Source organism: Hibiscus syriacus, unplaced genomic scaffold (genome assembly GCF_006381635.1).
Source record: "Hibiscus syriacus cultivar Baekdansim isolate YM2019G1 unplaced genomic scaffold, ASM638163v2 tig00110458_pilon, whole genome shotgun sequence".
In the NCBI taxonomy this organism is placed as follows: domain Eukaryota; kingdom Viridiplantae; phylum Streptophyta; class Magnoliopsida; order Malvales; family Malvaceae; genus Hibiscus; species Hibiscus syriacus.
Window position 1 is genome coordinate 2,613,582 of NW_024062745.1, and position 16,931 is coordinate 2,630,512.

A 16,931-nucleotide genomic window follows, 5' to 3' on the forward strand; every position below is an offset into this window, starting at 1 on the left:
TTTGCAACTAAACAATTTCAGTGATTAAGTGATTATTATTATTTTTTAAGGTCTCATGTTCGAGTAAGTCTTATGTCAAGGTGTATGAGCATTTATTGTCTAATGATTGATAATCTTTAAATATGTACTACTAGTGCGCAATGATGGTTTGGCAACGATGATTAAAAATTATCATAAATCACCTTCTCTGTCATTGTGAGTGTGTATGGAAGGTTTGGCAAAGATGGTGTAATCTTTGGAAAGTTGTCCTGCTTTTCCCTGGGAATGTAAAGAGCTTATTGATTGTTGGATCGTACAACCAGTGCGCAAAAGATTAAAATTTTTTTGGCATGTGAGCTTCTTCGGAATCTTGTGGTCTGTATGGATAAATAGGAACGAAGCCATTTTTAAAAACATCCCCTGTTCGGAGGACCGATTGTTTGAGAGCGCAGTGATGTGGATAGGAGTTTGGATAAACAGTAAATGGCCACTGGTATTGCCTTTAGTACAAGACTTTATCGTATGCCCAGGATCGTACATCGGACAGTAGAAATCGCTTAAGTTTTAAATAAAAAGCTGTTGCAAGTACTAGCATGGGAGTTCGGTTGTCTGTCTTGCAGGTACTTGCACTGGGATCAATGTTGGCAGTAATTTGGAGGCAATTAACTGTGTTGAAGGAGTGAAGGTCTGGGGAGAAAAACAAGCTAGCTTGCTACCCGGGTCTGTGGTGACTTCAATAGAGCATTCTGGGGGATGAAAATTATAATCTTTGAGGCTTTAAGTGGAGTAGCAGTATCAATATATCGGTGAGTTCGTTTATACCAGAGACATGTTTTCCATGATTTGAATCGGTTTGAATCTTAACAGATGTTTTCCTGACTCTCAGAACAGTCATGATATATCTGTTGAAGATGTTTGCTGGTTTAATGATCATGTGGTGGGGTGTTTTTGAATATTCAGAATAAAGTAAGGGATGATAGCTTATGTAGTAATCGATGTGGTCTTGGCGGAGACTTGGGTGCATGATAGGTTGGCTTAGTAAAGAATTAGTTGCCTGGTTGCAGGAGAATGGTTTAGAGTTCACAGTTTGATTGATAGGGAGCTACTATAGGGTGCATTACATGGCATTTAATGGTTGGTCATGCGCTCCATTTGTTTTCGGTCAGTTTGGGTAACTTATGGCTCAGTATATCTACAGTTAAGGCCTTGGAAGTGGATAGTGTTTAGAGGAAAGCAGAAATTGAAAAGCTGCAGACAATGTAAAAGCATAAGGGATTAAGGGTAATGATTTCTTGTAGCTTTGGTTTTATATGTTATGTAGGTTGTTGAGTGTGAAGTGTGTTGCACGAGAGATATGCTTTCAACTATTCGGAATTATAATATCATTGTGTAGGCGCACTCTTTTTCTTCCGTCTAGGTTTAAGAAGGTTTTTTAATGAGGCTCTATAGGTGTTTTTGTTTTGTATGTGTTACAATTTAATCATACAAAACGCCTTTAAAAAATAATTGATATTGAAATCAAGTTCTACATAATATCCAAATTAAAATAAAAAATGATATCTTTAAACATTTTAATTTCTACCACCCATTATCACTCTTACTCCTCTTATTTGATTGTGACTTTTAAAAGTTATGCAAGTGGTTCAAGATTGGTGTATAAAGATAATATATTTATAAATGATAATTAATACTATATTTCATTTATTTTAAACAAATTGAAATAAATTATGTTGGATTTACAACATTTTTAACCTATCATTATAACAAATAACCTAATATTTTAGGTTTGACACTACAAGAAAATATACCTTTAATGACACACGAACGATGACACACACTAATTTATGACTTGCAAAACATGTGTGTCATAAAAAAATGTCATGTTTTTTAAAATCTGAACGATTTATGACTTACAATAATGTATGTCATATTTAATAGTCATAATTCAAAAAATTTACAAAAACACGGAGTATAGTTTTAATTGTGTGTCATCTTTAGGAGTCGTTTTCTAATTTCTCCCCCCCATTATTTTCATCATTTCCCGCTTCTTCCTGTCGATAATTATCAGTTCACGCCGCTTCTTCCACAGGTATTCCTCGTTCTCTATCCCACCATTCAATTTGGGTTTCTGGTCTTAGGAGTTATTATGTTATATTCCTGTGAATTTGAGATCTCTCAAGATTGCAGCCTCTCTCGCCTTTCGCTTCCCGTAACTCTACTCAGGTAATTTTCCCCCTTTTCTACTCCCAATTCTGAGAAAAAACAAAACGTCTAAAAACGAAAACGATTTTTCAAAACAATTCTTCGCTGCTCCTTTTGTTTTGATTTTCTGAAGAAAAAGCAAGAAAAAAAGAAAAGGATATCCAATAAAGAGTTAATAGCAATGGAGTCGAGAATGGATCATTACGAGATCTGGAATGGATTGGCCGTGGAGCTTTTGGCGCTGCCATTCTCGTTTATCATAAAATTGAAAAGAACATGTACTTTTTTTTTCAATTTCTGATTTTAATTAATGTGTAATTTGATTTTTTTACTATTTTTCTTAAAAAAATAGGTATGTTTTGAAGAAGATCAGATTGGCGCGGCAAACGGAGCGCTGTATGAGTTCTGCGCATCAAGAAGTTAGTTGTTACTTTCATCTAAACAAATTAATATGTTTTCGCCTTAAAGGAAAAGCGAGTTTAATATTCCAATTTACGATCTAGTTTCATTTTTGTGGTATATAGATGTCACTTATTTCGCGAATCCAACACCCTTACGTTGTTCAATTTAAGGAAGCCTGGGTTGAGAAAGTAAGATACCAGACTACTGTTTTTTTTTCTAGGATTATCGAATCAAAATCTGGCTTCACTTTGTAGCTTGTTGAGTCCGTGACTGCTTCATTTTTTTTTCTGTTGATTTTGTGTTTTGCAATTGTAATGTAGGGTTGCTATGTTTGCATTGTTACTGGATACTGCGAAGGTGGAGATATGTGAGTTTCCACGTTTGTATGTAGAAGTTTGATTCGGAGTTTTTTGTTTTTAGACATCCTGCAAAATTTGTAGTATTTTATTATTTTCCTGTTTAACTGTTTTTAACAGGGATGAATTGATGAAAAAATCAAATGGGATCTATTTCCCGGAGAAGGTAATCTTATCTCTCTATTCCTATTGATTTTACAAGTTAGTTTCTTCTTAGAATTGTGTGGCACGGTAAAAGGTTCCCCGTTGGGGTTTCCGTTTCCATGGTCCTCACCTAATTGTGGAAGAGAGGAGGTGGTTACGACTTACAGTTAATTCCGCTGGTTGTGAACATTGTGCAGAAGCTCTGCAAGTGGTTCACTACTTCTGGTAGTTGAATATCTGCATTCAAATTTTGTTATGCATCGGGACATAAAGGTACGAATGTCAATTTACATTGGTCTTTCTATTAACTTATTTATTATGGACTGACTTCAGCACTTTCTTGGTAGTGTTCCAATATTTTTCTTACCAAAGATCAAGATGTTCGCCTTAGTGAGTTTGTCTTTTCCCTTTTCTTCTTGCTTTCTTACAGGTTTTCTCTTTATGTATGTTTCCTATTAAGTTATGTCAGATATCCTACCTAATTGGCTATTCTGCTATTGTTATCCTAAATTCCTTTCTTGTCTGTATTGGTTTAGGGGATTTTGGCTTGCTAAAACTCTAAAGGCAGATGATTTGGCTTCCTCGGTATATACATTGTAATGAAATGATTTTTTGACATACATTTCCTTTTAGTCTTTTTTCAACCATATCTAAAATTGAAAATAATTGTTTTGGGTCATTCTTTTAGCATTTCTTTTCCTTATCTTCCTACAGTTTGGTATAATAAGCTTAGTAGCTTATGCTGCAAAGCTCGAAATGCAGTTTTGTGTTCTGTTGGCAGATGCCTCAATTTCCCTTTACTTTTATTGAAAAAATTCTTGCATGGTAGCATATTACTCACATTCGGTAATTAATAACATATTCCACTCTTCCAGATTGGCTGTCACAATCTAGCATAGTTACGTTTTCTGGAAAAATAAAATGATTTGTTAAAATGAACAGGCCTAGTGTGTACCAAGCTTACAGTTAAACTTGGTGCTAATTTTAATTTTATTGACCGAGACCAAACTGTAACTAATTGTCGAGTAAAATTTATAACAATACCAAGTAGATTAACATAAATAATCACTTAATCATTTTTAAGGAAAGAACTAAGCAAAAAAGAATCATTTGCTGTTACCTTAGTATATTTTGGTATGGCATCATTACTTAGGATTTGAAAATATATGCATGTATGCGACTTCTGGGTAGTTAGTCGAAGTGTGTTAAATTTGGTGATAGGAGAGACGTATTAATAATTAATCATAAAAGGGCCCAGAATTTGTGCTAGGAATAAATACTGGAGTGATGTAAATTAACTGTCACTCATGTTGTATCGATCATAAATATCCAAAGAAATAGCGTATATAAATGTATCTATTGGGTTAAATTTTGTACTCGTCAATCCTTGCTCTCATAAACACTTTTGGACAAAGGAAGTGTGGAGGAGGGAGTTGAAACCTGCACCATGAGCCTCCAATGCAATGAGTATGAGAACAACCACTAGTCTAAAACTCGGTATTCTCAATCCCTTATATTGACAATGAACAATACTTATTTACCTTTTGATATCATTGTTCTATTTTTGTATTTATTCTTATATTAGAATGTGCTAATTATTTTTAGTTCCAGTGCTAGATAATAGTGGTTTTGTACGTGCCTCAGGTGGTTGGAACTCCCAATTACATGTGTCCTGAAATGCTTGCAGATATTCCTTATGGTTTCAAGTCTGATATCTGGTCTCTGGGTATGTCTTTTCTCGTGTGTTTGACTTACATACATGTATATATATATCAGCTGAATTGCTTCTTATTGAACAGGGTGTTGTATGTATGAGATGGCTGATCGTCGCCCTGCTTTTAAAGATTTTGTAAGAGTTCTCACAAATGTTTTTGTTGAATCCGCTTCTTGTATTCAGTAATGAGTTTACACAGTTTCTCTTTATGACAAATAACAAGAATTTCATTTGATGTTTTATTAGAAGGGAATTTAAAATTTTCTTTTTTATTCCCTTCCTTTTTTCTCATTATGGAATTTTTTCCATTTCCAAATATAATGGAACTTTCTATCTTTTGGTTATCTGAATTGAGAATAATATGTAGCAACCTTTGCTAGGTTCATATCAGTTTCCATGAATTCTGCACTCCACTCTTTAAAATAATGCTTTTAAAGTAGTTAATGTTGTCCTCATCTAGTGTGATGTCTTGTCCTTTGAGAGGTTTTCTATAAATTACCATTTGTATGCCTCCACTATCTGTGTAAATTATACAAATTTAATTCCATTAATTTTTGTTAAACTTCTTGTTCTAAGACATGGCAGGGTTGATAAGCAAGATAAATCGTTCCTCTATGGGCCCTTTGCCTTCTTGCTACTCTCCATCATTGTAAGTCTCAATATTAACTTTAGAGCTCACTCTTATTGTATGTTCTCATGATAACCAAGTATTCTCTGTGATTTTTCATGCTCATACTGTGCTTTTCTACCCATGTTTCCTCATTTGCTTTAATTATTCTTTTATGTATTAGGTTTCAACAATGTGCAGATTTCTTGATCAGATTATTTCTTATAAATGTAGGAATTTTTAAATTGGTTCCGTGAAAATTTATTTCTTCTCCCTTAATAAGGCAAAAATAGTGAAGTTTCGTTTAAATTCCCAAGGGACTTGGTGATCTGTATTTTGGCAGTAACACTAAGCATGATTAGTGTTATATATTTTGTCAAGTAATCAAGTCCTTGCTACATGATTGTTAATTTATTTAATTTTACACAAACAGGAAGGCAGTTATCAAGGGCATGCTAAGAAAGAATCCAGAGCATCGACCAAGTGTAAGTTTCTTTTTGCTCAATTCCAAGGATTCTCCACATGCAGGACTTCAATGTAACATTTTGAGTTTTCACCTTGATTAGGCGTTAGAACTTTTGAAGCACCCTTATTTACAGCCATATGTTGATAAGTATCGTCCATCATTTAGCATCCTTTCGAAGAACTGCTGCTTAGATAAGCATGTTACCAGTGGTCGTGGTAATAGAAAAAATATGGTCGAGAGTCAGAATAGTAATAGCTCATGTAGTGATAAAGATAGTTCGGTTTCAAGTCACAGGAACACTGACACAAGGATTCCAAATAATAATAATGAGGCCACTGGAACAGATTCTAGTTCTAAGGAAGAAGATATTTGCCCCATTAGTTTCTCTGGTAAAGTTGATGAAAAAGGAAGGATGAAACCTTCTCATGTTCAATCAAAGAAACCCAAATCCATCAAAGGCGTAGTAACTACTTTGAAAGAAGGGCAAGTAAGAGAAAGTGGTTCCCCTATGAGAGGCGGGCGTACAAAAGCTGCATGTGGTTTGCGCAGCTACTTCTGGCAGTTGAATATCTGCATTCAAATTTTGTTCTGCATCGGGACATAAAGGTATGAATGTCAATTTACATTGGTCTTTCTATTAACTTATTTATTATGGACTGACTTCAGCACTTTCTTGGCAGTGTTCCAATATTTTTCTTGGTATCTTATTTTAGCAGCTAATTAGTGACCATCATGCACTTTTATCATATTGATGATATTGATCACACTTTTCATAACTTCTTTTGCTGGTTGCATGAACTGGTAGTTGTTGTCTTGTTTGTGCACTATACAATTTGTTCATGCTACAACTTAATATTTTAGAATATCAAACTGTTTCTTTTATAATAAAAGGGTATTATTTCTGAATGTCATTTTTTAATTCATCTCTGTTATGTAGTCTCCAAAACCATAGCTGAGGATTCTGCTTGGACATTTGCAAAGGAGAAGGGCCTTGACTTGGTAGCTACATTGATGGTAAACTTCTTGTTATTTGCTTCTATATATTGATAGATTCTGTTGTAAGTAATGAGTGAATTCTTGAATCTAATTACATGTTTTAAGAATGTGGCAATCGATACTATTTGTCGATATATGAATCAATGTCTAAAGGAACAATTTGAAATGTTCGGTGGAGTTGTGAAAGCATTTGACACGTACTAGCACTTAAAATCCAAAATTTGATTTTGTCAAGTACTATAGACGTAACAAGGACTCTCTTGTGGTTATTATTTGTGATGATATTGTTGTGCACAAAGTTGGAATTTTTTATAATGCTATTGATTTTATGACTTTGCATAATGTTATTATGCTTCAAAGAATGCATATGTAAAATTGGTCATTTTAGTACTCTTTAGTAGTTCATTATATACTTCACTTTAAATAAGTATAAATTATATACTTATTTTATATTTTTTACTTAGGTTGGCGATGGGAAAGAAGAATATACGGATGATGACATTGATGATATTCGCAAATAATGAGTATCTTATGTGGCAAACTTTATTATGCCTTGATATTTTGTATCGACATATGATTAATACAATATTTTTGATAACTTAATGTGAATATATTGTATGCAAATAGATTGCTTATATATAATATGGTACATAGATTTAGTATTATGAGGCATTCAATGTGATTTAGTTTGATTATTTGTCAATCTACAATATATATATATATATATATATATATATATATATATATATATATATATATATATATATATATATCCGAAATACAATTACGACACACGAACGTTTGTCGTCTTTTTAAATGATGTGTGCTTCAATGACACGCAATGTAAGTCATATATGCGTGTCATAAATTTATGACACACAAATGTATGTCAAGCAGATTTATGACGGGGGCTTCAATGACGCGCAATGTAAGTCATACATGCGTGTCATAAATTTATGACGCACAAATGTGTGTCATCTTAATTTATGACGGGGGCTTCAATGACGCACAATGTAAGTCATACATGCGTGTCATAAATTTATGACGCACAAATGTGTGTCATCTTAATTTATGACGGGGGCTTCAATGACGCGCAATGTAAGTCATACATGCGCGTCATAAATGCGCGTCATAGATTTATGACACACAATTGCGCGTCATAAAAAATTCATGTCGGTGGCTTCAACGACAGACATTTGTGTGTCATCCGCACTCATAGATGACGTGCAATGCGCGTCATTAAAGGATATTTTTCTTGTAGTGTGAGAAATTAATTCATAAAATCTTAGGACTTAAAACACATTATTAATAGAAAATATAAAAGAATATTTAAATTATATGAGAAATTTAAATTTTCAGAGACAACAGTCATCATTCATACCGATAACCCGATATCATCGTTTGCTACAAGGTGCCTATTTCTTAACCTCTTAACTAGCTAATAGAAGAAGAATTATTAACACAATGGATAGTTTCAGCCATCGGATCCACAATTTCTCGAATGTGGACACGCGTTCACCTTAAAATTCAAATTTTCTTAAATGAATTAATTATTTTACTGATAATACTTACTTTAAAATTTTATTAATACTTACTTATTCGAAAATTTTAGTACGAACTAAGCGATCTCGATGGTAAAAAAATTGTTATTATTCTTTGAAGTCTCGGGTTCGAGCAATAAAAATATCAAAGGTGTGAGCGTTAAATGATGGAGAATTATTTATGAACAAATATTGCATTACACTTACCACGTATAATAAAAAAAAGCAAATTTGTTATTCTGCGTTTACCTCAAAAAATATTTACCATCCTTCACTTACTAGCTAATAGAAGTCATTGAATTTGTATTTCTTGGACTTCAATCCAACACTATTGACTCATGTACCGCAGTTTTTTCTTTTCCACAACGTATAATTAAGTTTGTTTAATACAACTATCCACCAGCCTATACGCTTTCTTCGAAATCATTAAAACTTCAAAGATCAACCCTCTTCCATGTCTGAAGGATTTAAATTTTGATGATAAACTTGTTTTTAATTACATCGAGTTTGTCATCGATACAAACATAAGTAATGTTATTACAATAAATATCAACAACAAAGTTTAACCGTCGTGAATTCACGGCGGTTATTTAAATCTATCGCAGCCACCATGTTTCCCGGTGGTCGGAATCATCAAAAGAACAATACTTGAAAAGAATGACTTCCATGCCGGAAACCAGTTGACGAGGAGTTAAAGAACTTCGACAAATCGGGCATGTCGAACGCCGGTACCCGATCCATCTATCCAAGCAAACTTTATGGAAAAGATGGTCGCATCTCAACTCTCGAATCTCGTCGTCTTCATCGATCTTGCATAAACAAATAGCGCATTCATCATCGTCATCGCCCGAGTCATGCTTGCAGTTGAAGTTACGGCTTCCGAGCTTGAAATCACCGCCGGCAACGGCGGCAGGTATTTTATAAGGGAACAAAGAGAAATGGAGCAAGAAGTTCCACGCCCATGCCAGAGCCGAGACGATCGAGAGCAGAGAAAAGAAGTACTTGCCTAGCTTGTCCATCGTCATGGTCGAATTCTCGAAAGCGAACGTTGAAACAAACACTATGTTTTGGATCACCGGCAAGAAGTACTTCGACGACGATGAGAGAGAGAGATGGTAAGATTTTGGGTTCAAATGGCTGGAAAACGTAGTGTTATATATAGAGTTATTGTATAAAGAAATGGCTGAATTATGTAACCAAAAAAAATGGCTGAATTCAAAAGGAAGACTTTTAATACAGATTAGCAGACAAACAAGAATATTTTACTATTTTATATTTTAGTTTAAATGCATTTTTCATGTTACTCGTTTTTACCACTGGTATTTCAAAAATCACAAAATAATCATTAATGTTATAATTTGTCACAAATTGATCACTTAACATTAACTTAATTACAGAAAGGTGAGCTGGATCGTTAAATGCTTATCGGCAATGTCAAGTGCCACCTTGAAGAGCCCGTTTGACTCATGTTGACCGAACCAATTGTTCCGGTCAATTGTTCCCGCTCAAACGGTGACCAACCAAGTAGCAAGGTTGGTAACCGACATTATGTTAGGTCCATCGTTTCCAGCGGATGATGAAACAAGTACTCCTCGCAAAACTGCACCGTATGCTCCAATTACTATAGGGTCGAGATAATACGGAGTTGAGATTCCGTGCCACCGACCAAAATCGAAATTACGTCAACACCATCTTTAACGGTGGCATCGAAAGCGTTAAAATATCAAAATCAGAAAACCTGAATTCTTCAACAGAGTTTATAAATCACTAGTCTCACTTTCGGCGCCATGCCTTTTGCTACTTTGGCAGCGTAAGCCCCCATACTGGCGTGAAATGCATGTCTCCCGACTACAATAGAGGCCGTGCGAGCTTCGTGACTGTTATCATCTCTCGGCGACATAAAATTGATCGTTTGGTTAATTCCAGAAATCGGACCACCCGGTCTAACGGCCGCTTCATGAACTTTAGAGAAGAATCTAGCACCAATTCGTTTTCGGTTACAATTTTTAGCAACGAATCTGGCTTCGATTTGACAAACCCCTTTCCATTGAGCAGGAAACGGATCGAGATTCGTGTCCGAGAAGCTACATCTTTCAGGTCAGACCCCAGCATCGAAGACTCCTATTATAACATCGAATCCATGTTGGTAATGCTCAATCCCACATTGAGTGAGAAATATATTGGCATTAGATATTTAAGGTTTACATTCTCCACTCCCTTGTTGAGTGATAGAGAATAAAGGGGCTTCTCGCACCCCGCCGCCGTCGTTCGTCAGGCTCATCTTGTCTCATGCTCGTGGATGTGGCAATACGTGTCTTCGACACTTCCACGCGGAAACCATCTATTTAGTAAACGTTGGATAAACCTGGACTAATATCAGGCTATGTTCAGGACATTTTATAGAATAACTGCAAGAGTTACAAAGCAACATGAGTTACAAAGGACTGGATTTAATTCCACGAACCTGGATAGAATTGAGGCTAGATTCATTCATTTGTATAACAGCTTCAGACAATGAATTAATGAACAAATAAAATTATATTTTATATCTGATTTACGTTGGATATTTTACCCCACATGCATTCTATAAATAGAGAGCTCATTTTCTTCTTAACTCATCCCACAATCATTCATTCAACAAACAATTCTCTAAAAAGCTCTCACAACTACTAAAAAAATTTTGGCGATCAAAGGAGCAATACCACCGGTAGTCCACTCCAGTTATGGTTGTACATAAATTTAAGCGACTGTGCTAACCTCGGGGGACGATCCACCTATTGGAGCAATTACACACATCAAGACAAATTCATTTATAAGGAAATGGTTTTCACCACGACACGATCTTGGTTGATTCAAGTTATTTATTTTATTTATTTTTCAGTGAGTGCTAACGGTGTAATTTTGCAGTTAATATTACCAACAATTTATAAATGAATTCTATACTGTAAATATGACGTCACCTTTGAGCAAGCTGATTCCCGACCTTTCCAAGCTCGATGCACTCGATGGAAAGAATTACCGGAGGTGGTCCCAGCGGATGCTCATATTTTTCGGGCAGTTTGACATGAATTACGTGTTTCTCTAGCCACCACCTACCATTTCGTCGACCACCAAAGTTGTTGGAGATAATACCGATGCGGTCCAGACTAATGTCTCCTTAGTCGCTGCTGCTGCGGTTGTCACTACTATCGAGAAATATGAAAAGGACAACAAGACTGTGCAAGGACATTTTCTCAGTCACATGTCTAATAAATTGTTTGACATGTTCCTGAGAGAAAGAAGTGCCAAGGCGATCTGGGACACTCTAGAGAAGAAGTACGATGCTGAAAATGCGGTCATAAAGAAATATGTTGTCAAAGAATGGCTCAAATTCTAGATGAATGATGATAAGCCCATAATGGATCAAGTCCATGACTACGAGAATCTGGTGGCTGATATCATTAACAAAGGAATGCAAATGTGTGAAGTACTCCAGGCTAATGTCCTCATCGAAAAGCTGCCCAAGTCCTGGTTCGAGTACCGCAATGCTTTCAAGCATAAGAAGAGAGATATTTCACTTGAGGAACTAGTGGGCCACATTAAAATCGAAGAGGCCAACTGTTTAAAGGATAAGGTTACAAGTTCTTTTAGTCACATGTCTTTTAAATCTAACTTGGTTAAATCTGGTGCTACCTCAGGGTATAAATTCAAAAAGACCATGAAACGAGGGAATCCAAACAAAAAAGGTGAAACCTCAGAAGGACACGAATTTCAAGAAGCTAGGAAAGACCAAATATGATGGAAAGACACTCAAGTGTTATGTTTGCGGTCTAGCTGGTCATAAAGCTTACCAATGCCAACGTCTCTCATACCGCTAGAATGACAACAAGCCACAAATACATGTTACGAAGAATAATGGCGACATCATTATTGCGGTGGTTTCCGAAGTCAACTTGGTGGAGAAAAGTTCTGAGTGGGTGGTTGATATTGATGCTTCCAAACGCTTCCAAACACTTCTGTGCAAGGAAAGATTTTTTTCACCAAGTTCGAGGATGGGAACGGAGGTGAACGAGTGTACATGGGGAACTCCAACAATTCTGAAGTGTTGGGCAAAGGCAAGTTTTACTCAAGCTAACTTCTGGTAAAACTTTAGCTTTAAACAATGTTCTGTATGTACCTCCCTTGCGTAGAAATTTAATAAGTGGTGGGCTTATGAATAAGGCATGCATTAAGTTAGTTTTTGAGGCAGATAAACTTGTACTTTCTCGAAACGGTGATTATGTTGGGAAAAGTTTTTTAAATGGGAGTTTATTTGTCATAGAAACTCAACTTAATGAGAATAAAACTACCACATCTACTTATATCTTCAAATCTGTTGGTATGTGGCATTCTAGATTAGACACGTTAATATTCATGCTTTAAAGAAATTGATGAAAATGATTTTTCTGCCTAAACTAGACTTAACTAGTTTTAACAAATATGAAATTTGTATAGAAGTCAAGCATGCTAAACCTCACTTTAAGATTGTTTCTAAGAGAAAGAAAGAATTGTTAGAACTTGTTCATATTGATCTAGCGGACTTTAGAAAAACTGAAAGTAAAGGAGGAAAATACTATTATACGACCTTTGTAGATGATTACTCGAGATACACAAAGGTTTATCTCATTATAACTAATGACGAGGCTGAAAACTTCTTCCTTATTTATAAGGCGGAAGTTGAGAATTAGTTAGATAGGAGAATCAAACGACTTAGATCTAATAGAGGTGGTGAATACGGATCAAATTTCATAAAAGAGGTATGTGAGAAGAATGCTCTAATTTATGAAACTTCAACCCCTTATTTTCCTCAACAAAATGGTATAGCTGAAAGGAGAAATAGAACTTTAAAATAGATGATGAACCCATTGTTGATAAGTTTTGGGTTATATGAAAAACATGTAAAGGAGTCATTCTATCGACAAATCATATTTTGAACTGAGTACCTCATAAGAAATTAGATTCTAACCCATACAAATTGTAGAAAGAATACCCGCCAAATCTGCAATACCTGAAAATGTGAGGGTGTCTGGCTAAAATAGGGTTGTCAAACTTTAATAAGTCCACCATCGGACCTAAAATCGTTGATGCAGTGTTCATAGGGTATGCTACAAATAGCGTTTCATACAAATTTATGCTTTTACAAGACTATTTTATTTGTGAGTCGAGAGATACCATTTTCTTTGAAAATTCTTTTCCTTTAGAGAAACCTAAACTGAATGAAGAAATACAAGTAGAAAACTTTCCATCCACTTCTTTTAGTGTACATACTAGTTCTACTGAAGAGATTGAATTCTAACCTAGAAGAAGTAAAAGACAAAGAACCAAAATCTCTTCTGGATCAGATTTCATAACTTCCTTTATTTTTGAGATAAATTATTTAGACTCTCTTTCTGATCCTATAGCTCAAATATTTCTGTTAGATGAGGATCCTAAGACTTATGAAGAAATTATACGATTTATCATTATAGTTTATGAAAAAACGTTATCAATGATGAACTAGAATCGATAATGTCTAATCATACTTGGGAATTGGTTGACTTACCTAGGGGATTTAGAACTATCAGCAACAAATGGGTCTTCTGGAAGAAGCTGAGGCCAGATGGTTCTATTCAACGGTACAAGGCAAGGCTAGTCGTCAAAGGGTTCACTCAGAAGTTCAGTATATACTTCTTCGATACCTACTCTCACGTAATGAAAATCTCAACGATCCGAGAATTATTTGCTTTAGCCTCCATTAACAAGTTGCAAGTACATCAAATGGATGTAAAGAATGCATTCTTGAACGAGGACTTAGATGATGAGATCTATATGGAGCAACCTCTTGGTTTTGAGGCACCTGTCATGGAAGGCAAAATATACAGACTTAAAAAGTTGCTTTACGGCCTTAAACAAGCTCCTAATAATTGGTATGAAAAATTTCACAGAACTATCCTTAATTTTGATTTTGTTGTGAAAGGTTTGGATGCATGCGCATATTCAATGATGTTTGGTGCTTATTGCATCATTATATGTTTATATGTTGATGACATGTTGATTTTCAGTACTAGCATTGAGTCCATTAACAAAACAAAAGATTTCTTGTCTACTAAATTTAAGATGACCGATTTGGGAGAAATTAACGTAATCTTATGAGTCAAAGTCACCAGAACTGAAAAGAGATTTTCTTTAAATCAAACACACTATATTGAAAAGGTGTTAAAGAAATTTGGCAGTTTTGACGTTGTCCCTGTTTGAACTCCTTATGACCCTAATATACATTTCTTTAAGAATAAAGTAAGTATTGTTTCACAAACTAAATATGTTAAAGTGATCGGGAGCCTAATGTTCTTAATGAACTATACTCAGCCTGATATTGCCTACTCTATGGGCAGACTTAGAAGATATAACCATAATCCAAGTGGTGAGCAATGGTTTGCTTTTAGACGCTTACTCAAGTACCTTAAAGGTACAATGGACTGGAAACTTGAGTTTGTTTGCTATCCTGCGGTACTGGAAGGTTATTGTGACGCCAAATGGGTTTCTGACAATGATGAATTAAGCTCTACAAGCGATTATATTTTTACTTTGGGTGGAGCAACAATCTCATGAAAATATGCAAATAAAACTTGTATTGCTCGTTCCACTATAGAGTCAGAGTTTATAACTCTTGACTTAGTTGGGCAAGAAGTCGAGTGACTTAGAAATTTATTAGCAGAAATTCTGTTGTGGGGAAGACCGACTCCTCCTGTTTCCTTAATGTGTGATTCACAAGTTGCAATATGTGTGGCAAAGAACCAAGCTTACAAAGGTAAAAAAAGACACATTCTTATAAGGAATGAATCTTTTAGACACTTGATAAGGAATAGAGTACTCTCCTTAAAGTATGTGAAGTCAGAAAAGAACCTAGCAGATCCGCTCACCAAAGGTTTACGTCAGAAGCTATTCATAGATTCATCGAGGGGGTGGGTCTAAAGCCCATTGGTTGAGGAATTCATGGTGGATACCCAATTTAGTTATCTAAGTTTAATGTGGTCAAACGAACCCATGGAAAGACTCATAGTGTACATTTCCCCCTATCAATTCTTATGACGAATAATGTACATGCCCAGGTTGAGCATAATTGCACTTAATAAATTCATAGCCCAAGCTTTGGGTGGTCTTAGTAAGAAAGACTTGATGAATTTACTGACTTTGGCTGAATATCTATGCTTAATAAGTTCATAACCCAGAGTTGAGTGGGTAGTCCTATTGAGAAGGACATAATGAACTTACCGCTAGAAAGGTTGAGTTTTATATAAACTCTTGATGAATTCAAATCCAAAAGTTTAGATGGTTCTAGTGAGAAAGACTTATTGAATTTACCGAATAATGAGGTTGATTATTTATTCTTAATGATTTCTTATCCTAGAGTTTGGGTGGTTTATTATAATAAAGTTGAAGAAAGTCACCATACCTATGTGATGTTGAGCTATTGTGTAAGCTCTTAATTATTTCATATCCTTGTTATAGGTAGTTTATATCGAGATAAACCTGATGAATAACCTACGTAAGTGAGAAGGGTTAACCACCTTCTATGAAAAACGATGGGTCATTTTCTCTAGTACACTTACTAGAATCCTGAGGTAAGATGGCCAAAAATATACTTTTGTATATATATCTTACACATCGAGGACTCAGGTGGATGAAGGGGTTAGTTGTGTGTTATGAGTTTACCCATATCTTAGAAAGTTCAAGACTAGTTTCACTTGTCTAAGAGAAGGATTGCTCATCATCACTATGTACTAGTTCAAGATACGTTCACTAATGATGAAGCAACTAATCTCGCTATAGCTCTTCTGGAAAGATTTTTTCGAGTTTTATAAGAATTCTTTCACATTAGTGGGGGAATGTTGGTAATGCTCAATCCCAGATTGAGTGGGAAATACATTGACATTGTGTATTTAAGGTTTACATTCTCCCCTCCCTTATTGAGTGATAGAGAACAAGGGGCTTCTTGCGCACCGCCGCTGTCGCCGTCCATCCGTCTCGGCTCGGCTCAGCTTGTGCTCATGGTCGTGGCTCGAGGCTCGACCTAATACATGTCTTCGACACATCTGCGTGAAAACTATCTTTTTAGAGAAAATTTGTAAGACATTTTTCTCTAAAAGAATAAATAAAAAATGTAAAAGAATTTGTCTAGTATTTATATGATACCAAGTCTGTTTGAATTTTGTATTTGTAGAGAGTAACAATCAGTGTCTAAATTCAAATATGTAAACGTTGGATGAACCTAGACTAATATCAGGCTATGTCCAGAACGCTTTACAGAATAAATGCAAGAGTTACAAAGCTTTACTGCAAGAGTTACAAAGTTTTATTGCATGAGTTACAAACGACTGATTTAATTCCACGAACCTGGACAAAATTGAGGCCAGATTCATTTGTTTGTATAACAACTTCAGACAAAGAATTAATGCAGAAATAAAATCAGATTTTCTGTCTGATTTATGTTGGACGATTTTACCCCTTCATACATCCTATAAATAAA

General features: G+C 35.3%; 1 protein-coding gene and 1 pseudogene across 1 annotated transcript; one reads left to right on the forward strand and one right to left on the reverse strand.

Annotated features, from left to right (window-relative positions):
• Positions 1-2,362: 2,362 nt before the first annotated feature.
• On the forward strand, positions 2,363-7,070 carry LOC120126485 (annotated as a pseudogene).
• A 1,933-nt stretch (positions 7,071-9,003) lies between these two features.
• On the reverse strand, positions 9,004-9,432 carry LOC120126487 (E3 ubiquitin-protein ligase RHA2B-like). The gene has a single exon (XM_039144661.1). The coding sequence runs from the start codon at positions 9,430-9,432 to the stop codon at positions 9,004-9,006; it is 429 nt and encodes a 142-aa protein (XP_039000592.1).
• Positions 9,433-16,931: the final 7,499 nt, after the last annotated feature.